The following is a 20,342-nucleotide window of genomic DNA, read 5'->3' on the forward strand; positions in this document are numbered from 1 at the left end:
AGAAGCGGGTAGAACAAAAGAGCAGAGGTAGCCTTAGTCATGGAAAGGACATCTCTTCCACTGTGGGCACATAAATGAATGAGTGGATAGGTACCGAAAGAGATAAAAACGTATGTGGTTAGGAAAGAAGTGAGGGCACTCTTATGCGATGGTCTTGACTTTCTCAGGAACATAGTAGATGCAGACTTTGGTATGAGATAAGGCTGCCTTGAAATAAATGTCACAACGGGCTTCATCATTATAATAGGTTAGATGTAAGCTCTCTGAGGGCAGTCTTCCATGGCACCTTCCTGAATGTCTCCACTGCTAATTATCGTACTTGGAATATAGTAAATGCGTAGAAAATGTTTGTTGATGGTATGAATATATGGTTAGAAAAAGAATACGGTATTCCGAGTCTCTTCTTCACTATTCATGTCATTCCATAAATGTGCAGTCTATTTCAGGTATCAGAATCTCAGGGGAACACAGACAAATGAGGAAATATCTAGAAAAAGGGAAATTATAACAGGAGATTTGGAACTGGGTGTAAAAGAATGGGTAAAGAAACTGAGGCTACGTTGTGTCCAAAATCAAACCTTTGGAGAGACATGAGAACCTTCATCAGATGTTTGACAGGCTGCCAGTTGAAGACCCGGTACCCATGTTCAAAATGTTGCTTCAGAGAGGAGAACCAGGGTCAACAGTGGAAAGTACAGAGAAGCACGCTCTCTCCAATCTAAGTTGTCCTAAAAGGGTAGAAAAGACTGTTTCAAAAAGCCAAGAGTTCTTGGTCACTGAGAGTGTTGAGGTGTAGGCTGGATGGTTTCTGGTTGTGGGTATAGTACAGGGGGAGCCATACACAAGATGAGCTCTCAGATCCTTACTGTCTCCAGGGTCCTTTGTGCCAACAAGAGGGGATTGTTCTTGACCTCTAGACTTTGAGGTGTTATAATACATTTCTACCAGGTTTATTTGAGTGGAAGTTCACTGGATTTTTGTCATCCCATAGTGATCTGGACACTTATCTAGAACTGTCATGCTTTGCTGCTACAAAGATAATTTAGGTTCCCAGAAATGACCAAAAGATGCTAAAGTACCATCTAAATCAAATGAGATGCTGTAGAAAGCACTGAATATGGTGATTGACACCTATTTGGGGCTCAAAAGATAGATAGTATTTAATCTAATATTTCTTAACTATCTTTTTAATGTTAGGCATACAGGTTATTTATGCCTCGAGTCTATAGTTATCGTGGGGAAACCACCTGATCTAGTGAAAAGAGCATGCGTTTTTGGAAGCAGACCTGACTCTCCTTCCCCGCTCCACGATTAGCTGTGTTCCTTTTCTCCTTTCAGACAGCTCAGAGTGAAGAGAACATGCTTCCCTGTGATTCTTACCAGTTGGTCTGGGTCCTGTACTCTGATGCAACATAGATCTAGTCTGCCAGTTCTTTGACTGGGGCTGTAAATAACCTTCTCTGAGCTTTATTTTCCTCATCTGTAAATGGGGGGAGCGGGCAGATTCCCTGGGTAGTTTAGGACATTGAATAACACGTAAAATGTTCAGCACAGTGCCCGCCTTACGGTGAGCAGTCAGTGTTTTCTCTCTCTCTTCCTTATTAAGAAAAATATTTAATTCATTGGAAATTCCTTCCTTGATTATTATGGCTAATGGTAATCCTAATATACTATTATCTATATACTGTTAGTATAATAATCATTTGTTTTACATTAATTTTCAGTTCTTTTCATCCCTTTTGCCTTCTTATCTGATGATCATGTACAATCCTATGAGGTGAACTGGACGTGGATTATAAATAGTGTATCTCCTAGATTGACACTCTGGTCCTGCCTGGGTCACAGCAGTTCAGGGTTATGGAGGTAGAGACAGATCCTGGCATGTACGCGAGGTGCTGCCTGCCAAGCCAGGCTCACCCCCCAGGCAGCCTCATTAACATCCACGTGTGACATCTAGGTGCCCTTGGTTCCCAGGTAACTCGTTAAGAAAGCCTCATTTTATTTCGTGTGTCATGTGCCCAAATATCTCTCTGTAGCCTGCCATTTAGATTTTCCAAAGGGAAATGTAAGATTACATTTTCTAAAGATTTGTCAACTTTTTTTTTTTTTGCGGTATGCGGGCCTCTCACTGTTGTGGCCTCTCCCGTTGCGGAGCACAGGCTCCGGACGCGCAGGCTCAGCGGCCATGGCTCACAGGCCCAGCCGCTCCGCGGCATGTGGGATCTTCCCGGACCGGGGCACGAACCCGTGTCCCCTGCATCAGCAGGCGGACTCTCAACCACTGTGCCACCAGGGAAGCCCAGATTTGTCAACTTTTAAGTTTTTTTTTCCCTTGAGAGATTTAAGAAGGGAATGATAAACTTTTTCCTCTGACATTGGCTTTGGGGAGAGTTTGCCAGCCTTATTAGTGTTAACTTGAAATTGATGTCAACTAGTCAGTAAAGGCAAAATAGAGCCCCCCTTCTCTCTGTAGTCCCTTCCTTCTCTATCTCAGGTGTGGCCTTCTCTATCAACCCTCCCCTGGGGACCATTCTACAGACCCTCCCCCTTCCCTGCACACCCGCAGCACGTGCGTGCTGTTTACATCTCTAGGCTGCATGTATTTCCTTCTGCCTTGATGTGCAGTTTTTAACTGTACCTCTAGACGTCTAATTCTACCGCTAGACCATCCACTCCAGGCAGCAGGACGCTTCTATTCATTTTTTTTTATTATCTCAGTGTCTCTCACAGTGCCTAGACTGTAGTAGCTAGTGGGCATATTTTTTTTATAGGCACATTCCTTTCACAAAAGCAAATACACACATGCATGATTTGGGAGCAAGGAGTCCCTTGGTTTGAGTCTAGTGGACAGTCGCTGTACAGTTACGTGATACCAGGTTATACAGGTGCAACTCAGAGTCTCCGTTAGAGTTTCATATGCTTTGTACCCTTAAAGGGTGGCATTTCATTGACAGAGTCCTGTGCCCTGCTCAGAGTGTGATGCCGTGGGGTGTCTTACTCCCGAGGGACTTTGGACTCGGGTCCTCGAAAGAGCTGTGCAGCCCTGAGGGGCTCAGCAGAGACCCTGATGCGAGCTCCCTTCGAGATTGGTGTTGGGCACCTGTCACTGCACAGGGCAGCCCCCGAGAACGAGGGGTTCCTTGAGAGGACGGGAGGTGCTGGATTCCGCAGCTGCATCAGAGGCAGCCACCCGTGCAGGGGCAGGTGCTGCCGAGGCAGAGCATAAGCCCCAGACCCGCCCCAAGGCTGTCTGTGGAGTGAGTTGTTGCCAGTTTGACTGGGGAGTCACCCTTGACATCCAGTGCGGTGGAGAGATTTCCATTCTCCCAGCAAACTTCTTGCCGAGGAGCTAGAACACTGAGGACTGAAGTGACTGAGAATTGCAGTCCTGAAACTCCCGGAAGAGGTCACTTAAGGCAGTGCCCTCAAGTCCAGCCTGAGGCCTCAGGGGTCTAGTCATGACCGGGACACAGCAGGAAATTGTCGCAGACGTGATGACAGCCAGATGGGTGGGGATGTTGGCCCCAGAGTTGAACTCTGAAGAGCAGACTGCTTGTCCCCTCCATCTGGTCCACTCCAGCATCCCCCTGGATGGTTCTCGGCTCCTGACTCCCTACGAGGAGTTGCTGTTTAAAGCCCACGGCCATACAGCCCGTGTGTGCTGTGCTTTGCAGCCTGGGCAGGCACCCTCTCTCTCGGGAGGTTCCAGAGACTCATTCTAGAAGGGGGCTCCCTGTCTCCTAGACTTGGCCATGGAATTGAAAAGGGTCTGTTTATTGAGTTCTCAAAACAGACTTCCTCATCTGTGCCACCTAAGGCGCCAACAGTAAACCGAGAGTCAGCTACCTCCTGCCCTACACCTTGTCTTTGGGCACATGACCCGAATAGACTGCATGTCCTCCACGTCCTTTCCTCCTTCCTTAGGGAAGCTGATGATGCTGGAGGCCCAGACCTGCTGGACCGGTTACCGGGCCTTAGATTTGTGTTAGTGGCTATAGCCTGAGCCAGTGAGACTCCGCAGGCAGGCAGGAGCTCCGAGGGGACATCCTTGCCCCTTTGGCTTCCACGGAATGACTCTGCTTGGGAGCTGCTCTTTGTCTACTCTTTTTTTTTTTTTTTTTGGCGGTACGCGGGCCTCTCACTGTTGTGGCCTCTCCCGTTGCGGAGCACAGGCTCTGGACGCGCAGGCTCAGCGGCCATGGCTCACGGGCCCAGCCGCTCCGCGGCACGTGGGATCTTCCCGGACCGGGGCACGAACCCCTGTCCCCTGCATCGTGAGGCAGACTCTCAACCACTGCGCCACCAGGGAAGCCCTTTGTCTGCTCTTTTACCGGGAGGCAAGATGGTGGTGTGGGAGGGGAGAGCTGGCAACAGCACTTCTTTCATTTGGACCCCAGCTGCCTCTCTGCAGGCTCAGACTCAAGATCTGGCTTTTCTCTGCAGCTGTATTAGCCACAGGTTGCTTGAGAGAACCTGATTTCCCGTCATCCTCTCCGCCCGCCTTTGTCAGGGATAAGGTAAAAGTCAAGCATGGTACTCTCCAGCCCACAAAGCTTCTTTCTTCACCTCGACCCCACTTGAGAGGGAGTCTGGCGAGCAAAATCCCATCCTGACGGTCTACGTCTTTCTCCCACCCTTGGGAAGGGACTGTTTCCCAACATGGATGACCATGTTAATATCCAGTTCCATGACCGACATCTTTGGATTTCGTATGGTTTTATTGTATAAACGGTGGCATTCTTAATCTACAGGAGACTCCCTTTTGTGGCACACATTGAATGTCATCCTTAGACTGTCTCTGTAAAATGCTAGCTCTTAAAATATTAATCTCTAAATGGGCACTCAAGAGTTCATTCAATTATACCATAGCATCTTCTGAATAAGCAGCGTCATCTGGGTGGCTCTCGCTGCATTAAGGGGAAAATGCTTATGGGGCATTGTTTCCCGGGCATGGGATGATGCTCTTGCTTTGTTTCCATTAAGTGTTGCGCTGGCGTGGTTTTGTTGGACGCTGCTGCAGATTTATCGTCATTCATGCCCAGACCCAAGCATTATCAGTTTTCTCTTCCAGTGCCCAGCCTTAAAAGGTATCATGTCTGGTAGGGACTGTGGATCATAATTATGATAAATGAGAGGCACTCGGAACAGTTCTGTTAGAGCTGATTTGTCAGTACTGAGTTCAGTCCAGAGTGGGAGCGGCAGCCTCTTTATTACCACCAGCAACCATTTCTCTTTGATTTTTTTTTTAGGATAATTTCTTTCTTTTTTTTTAACCTCTTTATTGGAGTATAATTGATTTACAATGGTGAATCAGTTATACATATACAAAGTGAATCAGTTATGCATATACATATGTTCCCATATCTCTTTCTTCTTGCATCTCCCTCCCTCCCACCCTCCCTATCCCACCCCTCTAGGCGGTCACAAAGCACCGAGCTGATCTCCCTGTGCTATGTGGCTGCTTCCCACTAGCTATCTATTTTACATTTGGTAGTGTATATATGTCCATGCCACTCTCTCACTTCGTCCCAGTTTACCCTTCCCCCTCCCCGTGTCCTCAAGTCCATTCTCTAGTAGGTCTGCGTCTGATTATTTTTTAAACAGCACTTCGTTGCCTGGGACCTTTATTTTTCTTCCTCCTGAAAACAGTCTTCAATGGCAGTGTTTTGAAAGAGGTACCTGTATACCTGCTGGCATTTTCTCCCAGTTTTCTCCCTTTCTGGGCATTGAAACCCATCTGTGGCCCACTCAGCTGAACATTTTTATTACCAATGACTGTTACTTTTTAAGGAAGTCTAGAATATGTATGTCTGAAGTGACGAAGCAGATAAACTGGGAGTGGGGTGGGGGTGGGGGTGGAAATTTGCTCTTAGGAAAGGATTTGTCACCTTGAGTCAAGATTCACTTCAGGCTTCCTTCAGAAAACCCTCTCCTTGTGCATTTTGTGTTAGTTCATACGTTAGCTTCATGGCAGCAGAGAAGTGGGGGGAATGGGGAACTCAGGAGCATAAGCTATGGTTTTAGGAGCTCCGTGTCCTGAAAATCCATTAAGGAAGACAGATCTTTCTGTTTTAGCAGAGACCAGTAGCAAAGCAGCACACTGTTGTAATTGATCATAACTTTTCAAGACCATTCGTGCTTATGTCCCAAATGTTCCAAACTATATAGACCTCACCCCTAGTTGTCCTGTAGCCCTGAAACTTTTACCAGTTGTAAACCAAGGCCTGGAAAAGAGACCATCACTGAAATCTGTGACCCTGGCTTCCCCATCCACACTCCACTTTCCTCTGTGCTCTGAGGCACTCTGTGTGTGTGTGTGTGTGTGTGTGTGTGTGTGCATTCATTCATGTCCAACAGTGGTCCTGACCCCTCACTACTTTTCTTGTGGCCAAAGTGCGCATCAGACTTGGAAGTGATGTTCACGGCAGAGGAAGAGATTTTGTTAGCAAAGTGAAGCCAAGCGATCCAGCGAGGGGCAAAGCCACATTCCCGCTGGCCTCGTGAACACCCGCCCCCGCACGCATCTGGTCCTGAGGAGCATGTCCAGGATTTTCTTTGTGGCTTTTAAAGTTAATATCACAAATCTTAAACCTCCCAATTTGTGTGCTCTAATATTAAAACCATTTAATGCTGAAGTTTTGCTTTTTGGTTAAATCTCCCTTTTGGGTACTTCTGGCAGCTTCCTGGGGAAGTTGGAGTTGCTAATTGTCCCACCTCTCGGTCCCTGCCAGCTGTCCCCTCACTTAGGGGCACCTCCAGCTGGCATCTGTGATTTAGTCTGACTTTGTAGATATCACCCTCCAAACCCCATAGCCCTTTAGAGAAGAAAGTGGTGGAGGCAGACGTGAACAAGGACATTTACTCAGGAGGCCATGCTTTCCAGATGGAGAATTCTCTTTTGTGTATATAGAGTGACAAGGAAAAGAGGAAGGGAATGAATGAATGAGTCAGAGAAAGGAGGATGAGGAAAAGAAGGCAGTCGATCAGTGTTCATTGAGCACCCCCGAGTTCAGAGTTTAAGTTAGATTCTGGGAGAAATAAAAAGAGAAATGTTATAGTTCTCTGATCCATGTCTTGACTGTGAGGTGGGGAGTCCCACGTACCCTCAGACCTGATGAAGTAGCTCAGAATTGCTAAGGAACAGCACATCAACAAGTCTGAAGAAATAACTTAGCCCGAGACGAACACGTGAATTCTGCAGAGATGAAGAATCATTGGGCCACCCGCATTCAGTGGGATCAGCTGGGGGAAATAGTCCCTGAAGTGAATGCCGAACCCATTTTGAAAGATCAGATGGTGGAAAGGACAGACAGAGGTCTTACATGATTGGGGGGTGGGCTGGCATGATTGTAGGGCCCACACTTGTGCAAGAATGAAGTTCATTAATTGGAGTGGAGAATCTGTTTTGGAAACTCGTAAGATGGAGTTCATGGCATAGGAGGGAGCCAGCGGGAGAATGATTTTTAAAAAGCCAGGCTGATGGGTTTTAGTTTAGGACGTAATGTGATGGCTATGCACTGTAAGCAGGACCCCTGAGGCTAGGGACTGCCATTCTAAGACTGGATGCTTCCCGAGGACAAAGGATTTGCCTCTTCTTTGCCTCAGCGGTTCATTTTTGTTTTTGCCCGAGTGACCAACCTACTGGGCTTTATCACTTGAGATACTGTGTCACCATAGGAATGTAGAGTATACACCTGTCAAGGCTGTGGGCCTGCCTCTGTGGGGACCTGTCCGGCACGGCTGTCTCAAAATCATCACACCACCAACCCAGGTGGAGAATGAAACGCTTCAGCATTCAGTCAGGCATTTCTTTAGCGCGCTTGTCTGCAGAGCACGTTCTTCTAGAGGCCCCCCCACCCACCCAAGGCATTGTACCAGCACAGTCAGTTTTGAGTTGTACATGTTCGTTTTGTAGTGAACATTTTCCTAACAGTTGTGCTAAATGAGTGAGAAGATTAGGACGAGCAGGAGTGGCACTGAATAGGATGTGGGTGAGAGGCAGAGCTGAAAAGGGAGCACAAAGGAGACACAGTACAGCCGCTGATAAGAGGAGCCATATGCCCCGGACGGTGGTAATTTGGACCCTGGGTTTGGGATCTGCTGATGGAGCAAAGACTGAGAAGTGTGTTAGGAGAAGGGGACAATGGGATCTCTCCCCTCAACCCTTTCCTTCTGACTCTGAGACACGGAATCACACACACCTCCATCCTACAAACATGCGGGTTTGCCTGTACAACAGCCGGCTTTTTGTACCCTCCCCCTCTTGGTCCGGCCTAGGGCAGCTTATAGATGCTTTCAGCATCCTCTCAGGAGGAAGGTGGGAAGACAGGCAGGCAGCCAGGAAGTCTTGGTGGTTATTCAACTGAGGCTTTGAGGACCTTTTTATTAGCGATGAGACTCAAGTCCTTAGCACTGGAGAGTGCAAACTCCCGCTCACTCTCCTTTGCTCAGACCTCCAAAGAACCTGTTTTATATGGTGTTTATGTATAACCCAGAACAGATGTGGGCCCGGGAACCCTGGGGATTGCTGAGGCTTCAGTGTGCTCTTAAGCAAAAGAGGGTTAGCAGCCCCATGGAGGGAAAAAGCACACACCCCTTTCTTTGCTCACTCCCCCCCTGGCCTTCCCATCTCTCATTTATGACTAGAAGCTCATTTTTGAAGAAGGACATCTTAAAGACTTGTTTGTTTTTTCAGTCTGTAAGCATGAAGGTTGTAATACTGCAAAGACTTAGGCATCACCATGACTCTAACCTCTGGAACATTAGTAGTCTGCTTTAAACGAGTTGAATGACTAAACCAGTATAAGCACTTTCTGGTTCTGCCGCCCAGCAGTCCCCCATTATAAGGAAAGGACTTGGTGAGGTGACTTGTACTCTGTAGATAAGAGGGGACCTGAGCGGAAGGGCTACGGCGATTTGAAGGTGAGATGTTGGTATCGGACCAAGTTGTGGTAGAGGCTGCTTTGCCCTGATCCGCCCACATGGCCCCTGCAGCATCTTCTGTAGCCTGTATCAGGTGGCTGGGTTAGGCATCATCAACAAGTCCATGTGAGTGTTGAACCCATAACTTTGAAGGGGGGCAGAATGTGCAAGCCCCCAAAGATGCCACTTTGGCATGTGGATTATTTTGAGCTGCAGGCAATCAAGATCCAGCAGACTCAGGAAAAACTTTTCCCTCTGACTTAACTATCTCAAAGAATTTAGACAGGGGGCCTGTACCAGAAAAAGAGCTATTCCCAGAGATAACATATTTATCTGAAAGACGTATCTGCAGGGCAGGGCAATCTTCTAATGGCCAAACATCTGCTCTTCTTAATCACCCTGTGAATTCCCTTCCTACACTTTGAAGCCCCAGATCCCTATCCCATTCCGTAGCTCAGGACAGCATATGAGCCTCAGCTGCCTCACCTGCCCTTGAGTCTCACTGTCTTTGTGAACTCCCCTGCATATGTAATTAAATTTGTCTTTCTCCTATTAATCTGCCTATGTCTCTTATGTTGTTAGCCCAGCCAAAGAACCTAGAGGAGTAGGAGAAAAAAATTTTCCTCCACTCTAGCTTTGACCCCTTAGCACTAAGCGACCTGGTGCCAATGGTGGCATATTTAAGGCTAATGGTTTTAAGTGAAGAACATCCCTGAGCAAGCAGGCCGGAGGTCTTGGTGCCTTGAAATGCTTGTGAAAAATATAGCGATGCTAATCATTATGATAACGGCACCTTGTTTTTTCCTGAGTGCAAGCATGCTGCCGCTGGCCCATTGTTATTAAGTATGCACCCTTCTGTTTACATGGAGTGTTCAAATCTCCAAACTCCTTAAACATGTATTGTATCATCTGATCTTTACGACAACTCACACCAAAGAAGATTTTAACATTCCCAGTATGTGCTCAATGTACAGACTTAAGCTGAGCAGCCTTGATTGTCAAGGTCAAGGTTACAGAGATTGGTAAGTGGCAGAGCAGGACCAAGGCCACATCTCCAGCATCCAGGTGCTGCCCTCCTTCTTGTCCCATGCCTTGCTGCTGTTGCTGCTTGGGCGTGTTCTAGTGGTAAGGGCAGCTGGGCTGAGCCATTCATGCTCTTTTAGCCTCTTCCGCAGGAAGGAAGATAGAGCTTTTGGGGAGCTAGAGTTTGGGTTTTGGTTTATGAGGGTAGAGTTGAATCTTTCTCTAGGATGGAAGTTATAGGCTTAGGTTCATCAGCACGGTACTTCAGCCCACTGAGCTACTGGCTTCGTGGAATGAAAAGATTAATTTTTTAAAAAATGTTGGCATCTAATTACATGAACCTAGAAGTTTAAGTGTAGACTAAATATAGCCAGGTTTTAATCTCTGTTTTATAAATTCCACACTATTTTGTTGCCAAATAGGACATAACATTTTTAATAGGCAATTTTTCAGAGTTGCATGCAAAACCTGTAGCCAGCATCTTTCAGTAAAGTCTTAGCCCAGCTCAGACGTGCCCTCTGCTTTGAAAGTGGACCCCTCTTAGCCTCCGGAGATGATAAGGTCTGCAGATGCCCATTAACCAACTGCTGGTTTTTACTTATTAAAATCCCATTATGATCTGTACTGGGCAGAAAGATATTAAAAGTAAATTATACTTTCTGCGTGCATCTTCCTTTGAAAACTTTTAATAAGTAAATATATAGTTTAGTTCCTGTGTGAGAACTAAACACCAGACCTTTGTCCACTACCTAGAGGTTGGGGATTTGACTGGTGGGTCATCACTGGGCTGTGAGAAAGAGAACCCAGATGTGGGCCAAGGCCAGAGCCAGAGCCAGGGTCGGGTTGCGGGAGCCACTGCCCGTGAGAGCTGGGTTTAGGAGAGCACGGCCACCTCTGCAGAGAACTCTAAGCAGGAACTCATCTCAGAGCCCAGGTGAAGCCAAGGTGAGGTCACCTTACCACCAATGAGACACAGCCAGCAGTCCTCCCTTCCCAGCCACTAAGACTCTAGTGTTTAAAAGGCTAGTACTTGTCATTTTTGAAATCTCTCGAGGTTGGGATATGTCTGGAGCTTTGGGGCTGCATGATTTTTACTTTAATAGGGGAAGTAGGGTTACAATGTGTGGGGAGACTTCAGAGCCGTCAGGTCTCTATGTTCTTTGGGAATGGGTGTCTTCCGAAGTCTCCCCAATAATGAGAGCAGGTCTGTGTAATCCTTCCTTGTTTCCTAATCTTTCATAATGGGTCTGTGACAGTGTGACAGTTTATCACAAATGTAAAAGCTATTGGAGATTATGAAAAGTAAATGAAAATTATATTGTTAGGTATTTAAATACTGTTGACTAGTAACTGTATAATAACGCATGCATGCATACACACACACACACACACACACACACACACACACACATATGTAGAACTGCCTAAAAGAATTTTACAGTTTAGCTGAAATGACCATCGTAATAGAAAAGACATCTTTTGATGAATAACTGTTCAATTCAGTGGTACAAACGGTAGGTTCTCTGGGTTAAATAGAGAGTGGGAATATTTTAAAGAGACTTCCTGGAGGAGTTGGGAAACCGGAGAGGATGGAGGATGTGAAAATGGTATGACCAAAAGCACAGAAGTGTGAAAGCCCCATTTGTTCAGGATTTCAGGATTTTTCAAGAGAACTAGTGGGAAATAGGGTAGAAAGGTAAGGCAGAGCTGGAATAGGATGTCAGCCACTGCCTGCCCCAGCTCAGCCAAGTAATAGGTAATTGAAGATGGGAAGTCAGCAACTTCAACTCAATCCATGGGACAGTAAAAACCAAGTCTTTCAGTATCTTAGGTGCCTCATCCTCTTACCTTGCTAGGGTCTGGGGTTCGTGGCAAAGGGTTTGAAAATAACATGGCAAGCCGGGAAGCTATTGAGTAGGTCTTGGAAAAAAAGAGAGCATTGTGATGTTAAGAGTAATGTCTTTTAAAAAGTTTTTTAAATTTGTTTTACATCTTTATTAGAGTATCGTTGCTTTACAATGCTGTGTTAGTTTCTGCTGTGTAACAAAGTGAATCAGCTATATGTATACATATATCCCCATATCTCCTCCCTCTTGTGTCTCCCTCCCACCCTCCCTATCCCACCCCTCCAGGGAGTCACATAGCACCCAGCTGATCTCCCTGTGCTATTTATCTGCTTCCCACTAGCCATCTATTTTACATTTGGTAGTGTGTATATATCAATGCTACTCTCTCACTTTGTCCCAGCTTACCCTTCCCCCTCCCCATGTCCTCAAGTCCATTCTCCATCTCTGCATCTTTATTCCTGTCCTGCCCCTAGGTTCATCAGAACCTTTTTTTTTTTTAGATTCCATATATATGTGTTAGCATATGGTATTTGTTTTTCTCCTTCTGACTTACTTCACTCTGTATGACAGTGTCTAGGTCCATCCACCTCACTACAAATAACTGAATTTTGTTTCTTTTTATGACTGAGACTTACATTATATTTTATTATATTTTTATATATAGCATAGTATAATTATATATTATATATAATATAGTATATATTATATACTGTATTGTATTATATTTATATTCCATTGTATATATGTGCCACATCTTCTTTATCCATTCATCTGTCGATGGACATTTAGGTTGCTTCCATGTCCTGGCTATTGTAAATAGAGCTGCAGTGAACATTGTGATACATGTCCCTCTTTGAATTACGGTTTTCTCAGGCTATATGCCCAGTAGTGGGATTGCTGGGTCGTGTGGTAGTTCTATTTTTAGTTTTTTAAGGAACCTCCATACTGTTCTCCATAGTGGCTGTATCAATTTACATTCCCAGCAACAGTGCAAGAGGGTTCCCTTTTCTCCACACCCTCTCCAGCATTTATTGTTACCACGTGGATTCTCACCACCCCTGTCCCAACTGTGAAACATTCTTGAGTTGTTTTCCAGAGGGGTATGAGGGAAATAGATACTTTCTTCTCCCTTCACGTATGCCTACTACTCAGCAACAAGCCCCAACCATCAACCTCTTACACGTAACTTCTAACATAGACATCTGCAGGATGCCTGCCTGGACAAGACGGTAGGTGGGACGGAAGGAATTTATTTAGTCTGTTTAAAAATGGAACTTGTAACTCTGGCTTTCTGGCACAGAGCTCCTTGGCCTAAGCTCCTTTGTAAATAATGAGCATCTTTCTTCAGTTAATAAAATACTGGTTGGATGTTTCTGTGGAGACCGCTTTGAAGATTTGGTTGAATCAGAGGAACATCTCACCAAGAGATGCTCCCATTACGGTAAATGGCTTCATAGAACACAGGCCTAGGGGTTCTGAAAGTAGAACATTCCAGGTTCGGATTCCACCTCTCCCATGTAAAATAGGGCTGGTCCTTGCAAAGTTGTGTAAGTGATTAGAAACAGTTTATATAAAGTACCTGGTACATGGATATTCAGTAGAGGGTAGACATTATAAATAACATCTACATTTTAGACAGGTTCCTCCTGAGTTGGGGGTTTGCTATGTTGCATTAATTCTGTTAGATGGTTTTAAATTAATAAGGTGGCACAGATGGGTGGTAACTACCTCAAGCAACATTCTCTGCAAGCACTGACCCCACGAAGCCATCCTGGCAGGGGCAGGCCTTGCGCACACTCAAGCTCACACAGTCACTGACAGGAAGAAAAATCTTTTTATTTTTGCTTCGCTGAGAAGGTGGTACTGAATGCTTTCTTCCACTGGGAAATCAATTTCAGTGTGCAGCGGATCTCAGCAAGTGAGGTCGTACTCCTGCTTTTCTAAAAGAGACACACACTTCTGTTTTTATTAATCATGGAACTGATACAAGCCTGGTAGAATTTGTAAAAGGAAACATGCTCGCTCTCCTTGCTGTATCTACTGCCTTCTTCAAATTAAGAGAGAAGAAGGGATTTTTGTCTTCCAGTCTAGAAACCATACCCTCTTCTGGTTTAAACCAAGCAAGCAACCTCATGTCCTTGGAGACCTGCCATATATGAGTTTCTGGAGTAAAAGGCATTTTCAGAGATTTTTGTCGGCTGTCACTTTTGAAGGCAAAGTAGCAAAGCCATGATGCCGAGAGATGCCTGAAATAGCTGTGCATGTAATTTTGGGGCTAGATGCTTCCTTGTCACAAGCTTGAAAACATGTTCTTTTTGGAGTTGAATCTAATATTAAGGACCATTGATGTGGACTAAGCGAGGTTTTTATTCTCTACTGGGGTTTTCTGATATATGTAGTGCAGCTCACTTTAACGTAGTGAGATACAGCAAAATTCTCAACATAAAACACACCAGTGTTGGATGAGAAGAGTATTAGGATCAGAATTAACTTGTTTTATAAAATGATTATCTGCAAAGTTTCTGTAAACAGCAGTTATTCCTTATCCTTTTGAACTTGGTTTGGCCACCCCATTTTTTTTTTTAACGTGCAACCTTCTTACACACAGAACTGATTGTGTGAAGTGGAGTATAGCCCCATGGAGCCCCATGATGGGTCAGTCGTTACCTTCATGCAGGTGGGAGGCTGCAGAGGTTTGTGGTCCATTTTTTGCCTCTGCTGAGCATTCTACAGCAATAACCACGTAGCCTGTAGGGGGCAGCAGAATGCCAAATAAAACACCTGTTCCTGGGGCTGTCAGGCTTTTCGGGCTCATTGCCCGCCCCTTCTTGGTCCATGATGCAGCACCCACCCTTCTCCCCTTTGCCTGGCAAAATTCATCCTCTAGGCCTTTCCAGGGTGGGGACCTTTACCATTAAGCCTCCCGTAACCCACTCGCCTCCACTGACCCTGTTCTCCTCCACACTCTTAAGCCCTCCTGGTATACTTTCTACCGTATCATATAGCCAACAAGTACCATATCAGCTTAATGATGGGACTTGTTTGCTATTGTTTCACAACCAGCTCTACCTGTCCTTTGGGCAGGAACAACGTCTTGTGTCTCTGTGTTGCTCATAATGCCAGGACTGCCCTGGAGGCCTAAATAAATGCTTGACAGCAGATGGAGGATTCCTTAAGCGGTAGTGAGTGCTTGATGCGTATCTGCTAACTTGATTGTCAAGATGGTCTTGTTTGTGCACAAGAGAAAGTATTTTCTTTGCTTCGCTTGTTTCTGAAATACCTACACTCTCACACGCTTTCCGGTTTGTTTCAGATTGGGATGTAAGATAGGAGGGCTTTCAAAATAAACCCAGAGGTGTAATGGAAAACATTAACTCTGGTGCCATAGTCGCAGATTTGCATCTAGGCCCTTCCCCTTCCCAGCCCGTTTTTCTCACCCAGATAGTGGGGCTAGCTAAGCTGATCACATAAGCTACCGTCTAACCTGGAGCACCTTTGAAGGTGAGGGAGGACATTTAAAACTACTTATAGTCACATAGTCTTTAGAAGTATTTATTGACTGGGGAATGGTTTTTATTTTGTTTTTTTTGGCTTGCCTATAAAACTGTTCTATTCGAAAATGATTTTAAAGATAAAATTTCTGACAAAATATTAAAATAATATATAAACAAGACAACTTGTCCATGGGTTGGCATGCTAGAACAGCATATGGTGTTTCAAAGAATCAAGCTGAGTGATCCATGGAAAGTGTCTAGTGCCGTGCCTGGGACACACTGGGTATTCAGGGAATGATGATTTCCTTCTCCTTCGTGGAAGAAGGTTGGACAAAGAAGCACTGACCAGCAGTAAACAAAGGCCTATGGGCTTTTCAAAAAAGGCTGCTGTAAGGAGGGTGTGTTCCTAGTTGTCCAGATCCTGACAAGCCAAGATGTGAGTTTTGCCCAACTCTGGCAGGAACATACTGATTGAAGAACACGGCTCTGTGGGTATGTAGTCAGACAGCTGTCTCAACAGTAGAGAACATACCCGAGGGATGGCTGTAGCTTTCGGGTGATAAGCCGGCTGCCCTGTGAGCACAGTGCGAATTCGTACTGCTTCTGGGCAGCTTCCCAGGAAAGCTCGAGGGTCTGGCCTTGGCTCCCCTCTTCTGCAGGAGCTGTCCTGCCATTTAGGGACCTGAATTCAGCAATTGTGCTTAAATACTGGGTTTACCAGAAACTTAATAGTTTGAGCTGTAAAATACATACCTGCCTTGAAGTCTGGCGTCCTCATGTAACCAGAAACTTAACTGCCATTCTGTGAGTGAGCTTCTACAGTGGGGTGCATCCCTTTTAGAAACTCTAAATTCAGTGCTCCTCACCCTGCCTCCTATAAGTGCTATTTTGCTCGAGTAATGAGAGCTCTTCAGCCTGTGTGTTCATTTAAGCTAAAGCCCCTCAGAGCTGAGGTTTATGTATTGCCACCTCCGTGTGTGATGGAGAATTCAGGGAGTGCTCTGTGGCTTCCTGGAAGTCAGGAAGGGTCTGCACACAGTGAACAGCAATGTGTGATGGGAGAATCAAGCCCGGGAGCAAGCGGTATTGCCGGGACAGCCCTCCACACGGTTCCTAAAAGCCTCTTCTGTCTCTAGGTATGTGTACATTCCAGCGGGCGGGTCCCAGCACGGCCTGCTAGGGACACTGTTTTCCACTGCAATGACGTTTGCGTTTGTGAGCTTCTGGCATGGTGGGAATGACTACCTCTGGTGCTGGGCAACACTCAACTGGCTGGGAGTCACCGTGGAGAACGGAGTCCAGAGGCTTGTGCAGGCGCCGCGTGTCCAGGACAGCTTGGTGAGCTGGGTCCTTGCTTGTGCAGGAGGGGACAGCCACGCTCGGTGGACTGGGTTTGGGAGGGAAGGCGGTCATCACGTTTACCCCATTGTGGGCCATTCCTGCTAGATTGGTTCAAAACTCATGTGCCCAGAGGTAGGACAGCTGAAAAAGAGGCTTCTGTAGCTATTTTTTTTAAATAAATGTTTTAACTATAAAAGTAATACATATTTATTATATGAGAATTAGAAAATTCAGACAAGTATAAGGAAAGGAAAAGGTCTCCTCAAGAGAAACCACTGTTAATCCCATTCTTCTAAATTTTTTCTCTCTCTACACACACAGACACACACACACACACACACACACACACACACACACACACCCCATTTAAAACATGCTGTTATACTAGAGATACAGTTGTATCAAGACGCCTTTCTTTGTCATCAAATGCATTTCTAACAACCCTTTTTTTTTTTTTTTTTTTTTTTTCCTTTTTTACGGTACGCGGGCCTCTCACTGTTGTGGCCTCTCCCGCTGCGGAGCACAGGCTCTGGACGCGCAGGCTCAGCGGCCATGGCTCGCGGGCCCAGCCGCTCCGCGGCATGTGGGATCTTCCCGGACCGGGGCACGAACCCGTGTCCCCTGCATCGGCAGGCGGACTCGCAACCACTACGCCACCAGGGAAGCCCTCTAACAGCCCTTTTTAATGGCTTCATAAAATTCCATTATGTGGATGTGTCATAACTTATTTAATTAGTCTCCTATTATTAACATGTTCTTCCAGTTTTTCTGCAGTTACCAGTTGCATTGAGATGACTATCATAACCAGGGTGCATTCTTCAGTGTAACATTGCTAAGTTAAAGGTTTTTCTCACTTTTAAGTTTTGCCATACATACTTGCTTACCTGTTTCTTAACTGCCCTGTAGACAAAGTTTGCCAATTTACATTCCTACCCAACAGTGCCTGAGAATGCTCTTGCCAATACTGAGTAGTACTGGTATTTTTAATCGTTGCTATTTTGATAAGTTCTAGTAGCATAAAAATCAGGTAAGGATTTAAGACACATTCGCACTCTATAGGCAAATGATTTGGAAAATTAAGCATTTTTCTTTACACACATATTTTAAGTGATTTTAAACTATGAGCAAGTGTTTTATCATGTAAGTGTGGCACAGTATGTATTAGAATCTTATAGGAAATCATCAATTCTGAATATGCAGCAATATTCCGATAACCCTGAAAAAAAGTATCTAAAAAGAAATATGCTAGCATCAGTGTTCATGGCAGGCAGTAAAACACAAGAAATTTACTGGGAAATGATTAACGTGGGTAAATTCCCCCCATATTTGCAACTAAAGCAAATGTATTTCAAAGAGCCAACATCACCAAAATATAATACATCTGAGTGTTTTTCTATAAAGATAGCCATAGTACAAGTGGACAGTTGTTTCAATAAAAACTGATACAAAGCACATAACAAAAATAACACTCCTGAAGGAAGTTAAATATGTTTATGTATGTTTACAGATAAGTATTTTATTCAGTACTAGTACCCAGCAATCAGCAGGAAAGAAATGCCAGTGAATTCCAGTAGAAAGTGGAATTTGAATGAAAGTCATGGCTTTGTAACACAAAGAAAAACCATAAAGGGTGGTATCATAAAAGTTACAAACTTCACCGTCAAATCTAAGTAGTCTTCCCCAAAGTGGGAAACCCAGTCATCAGGCATGAAAGCCAGAAAATTCTTTTCAGCCCCAGCTGAAGCCCTATGACACATTTCCATGTTCCCTCATGAAGGGTCTGACATTAACCTTGAACTTAATCTTATGCAGAGCTCCGTAGACTTTGAGCCATGGCTTACATTACTAAGAAATCTAAAGAATCTAAAATATTAAAGGAGTAACCCACGCTGTGCAATGTAGTGTCTGGCTTGTTAATTTTGGTTAAAAATGAAGGAAGACAGTGAAAAGACATGCTCACAGGATGAAGCACTTGAATGTCTGCTCTGCCCCATCACAGCTCATTCCAGGACCTTCACGTGTTCACCTCATTTGAGCTTCCATCCACAATTCAAGCTCCCAGGTGTATAGTAATTTCTGAACATGCATTTCTTTGGTGAGATATACGTCTTGTATATTGCAAATGTGGTGTTTAGTTTACATATTTATTGAGCAAGAACACATGTGGTAAAACCTATTTTTATCACCTGTCTTGCATCCTGACAGCCTGGTGGTTGGCTATGGCTGTTTAGACTAGGATCTCCTTGAGCACAAGGTCAGGACCCCATTATCACTTATATCCCCAGTGGTTAGCTGCGTGTCTGAGTTAGCTTCAGTGAGTCAGTACACAATTAATGCTTCCAAATTGGGTTCTTTAGTTCTTCTTCCACTTGTCCACTTAAGGACTTTTTCTCCATTACTCTGCTTCTTACACAGTTCAGCACAGATTCTGTTTTCTTTCAGAAAAACATGGCTGGCATTCCAGATGTACACAGCCTTTTGAATAAATTGTTTCCCCACTTGGGTTACATCCTTCCCTCTCTTTCATGAATCCATTTCCCATTCATTTTTAAAATTGAGGTACAATATTGTTGTACAACATTATATGTTACAGGTGTACAACATAGTGATTCACAGTTTTAAAGGTTATACTCCATTTATAGTTATTGTAAAATATTGGCTATAAATTTACCATTCTTTTGTCAAAATCCAAATAAGCACTTAATGCCTCCTTGGTACTTAATTTCATCTGATTTTAGTCTCCCCAGTTGATCTGATAGTATTTTTAAAATATGGGCTCTCTCCCCATGCCTCTTATACACTCTCCCCATGCCTTTCATCCTTCATCTGTTTTGTTTTGTTGTTTCTTTTTTATGATGGATTGAAAGATATCTGAATAACAAGGATTATCATTACTTCTTTTCCCATATCTTCTTCATCTTCAACCTCAAAGCTTTGTCTGGGACACAAAATACAGTAGGATTCTATTTCTTGGTGACAGTTGAATGCTCACTGAAAGACCAGTCAGAGCTGAGTGTCGTAAATAGGAAGCCCTCTGACGTTCTAGCCAGGGCTTTCCCATCGAACTTTATGCAGTAATGGAAATGTCCATTGTGTTGTCCAATACAAGTAGTCACGAGCCACCCTGAGTACTTGAAATGCGCCTAGCATCACTGAGAAACTAGTTTTTTAATTTATTTAACTTTAATTAATTTGAATCTAAGTAGCCCCCTTGTGGCTAGTGGCTTCCATTTTGAATAATACAGTTCTGGAACATACCCCTTTTCTAGAAAAAAAAAAAAAGTAAAAGAATATAGTGTTTGACTCTGCTATAATATAGAATGATTTTTATTACTGATGTGGTGCCTTGTATATCCAGCTGGCTACTGAACGTCTCCACTTGAATATCTCACAGATATCTCAGACTTAACATGCTTAATACTGACCTCGTGGACCCCCGTCCCCCAATAATTCCAATTAGCTCCTTTGCCTCTAGCATTCTCTCTTTCTACAAAAGCCACCGTCATCTTTCTAGTCACTCAAGGCCAAAACCATCAAGTTATCCTTTGTACCTCCCTCTCTCCCAGTTCTACCTGTATGTACTGTACGTTCTACCTCCTAGGTAGATCTTAATTTTTAAAAATTGTTTCCATTTCCACTGAATCGTCCTAACCCCACTGTTATCATTTCTTGCCCAGTCTCCCAAGTAGCTTTGAACTGGTCTCCCTGCTTCCAC

At 44.6% G+C, this 20,342-nt stretch overlaps 1 protein-coding gene across 7 annotated transcripts in view; it reads left to right on the forward strand.

Annotated features, from left to right (window-relative positions):
- The window catches only part of HHAT (hedgehog acyltransferase), a 367,203-nt gene that overhangs the window by 248,749 nt on the left and 98,112 nt on the right, over positions 1 to 20,342 (forward strand). For all 7 annotated transcript variants that reach the window (XR_009537066.1, XR_009537069.1, XR_009537065.1 and 4 more), the window contains one exon: positions 16,423 to 16,624. Coding sequence is in view for 1 of the 7 variants with exons in the window: in XM_060130771.1 (XP_059986754.1) it covers positions 16,423 to 16,624 (202 nt within the window). In the remaining 6 variants the exon portion in view is untranslated. The remainder of the gene's footprint in view (positions 1 to 16,422; positions 16,625 to 20,342) is intronic.

This window comes from Lagenorhynchus albirostris, chromosome 2 (genome assembly GCF_949774975.1).
Source record: "Lagenorhynchus albirostris chromosome 2, mLagAlb1.1, whole genome shotgun sequence".
NCBI lineage: Eukaryota > Metazoa > Chordata > Mammalia > Artiodactyla > Delphinidae > Lagenorhynchus > Lagenorhynchus albirostris.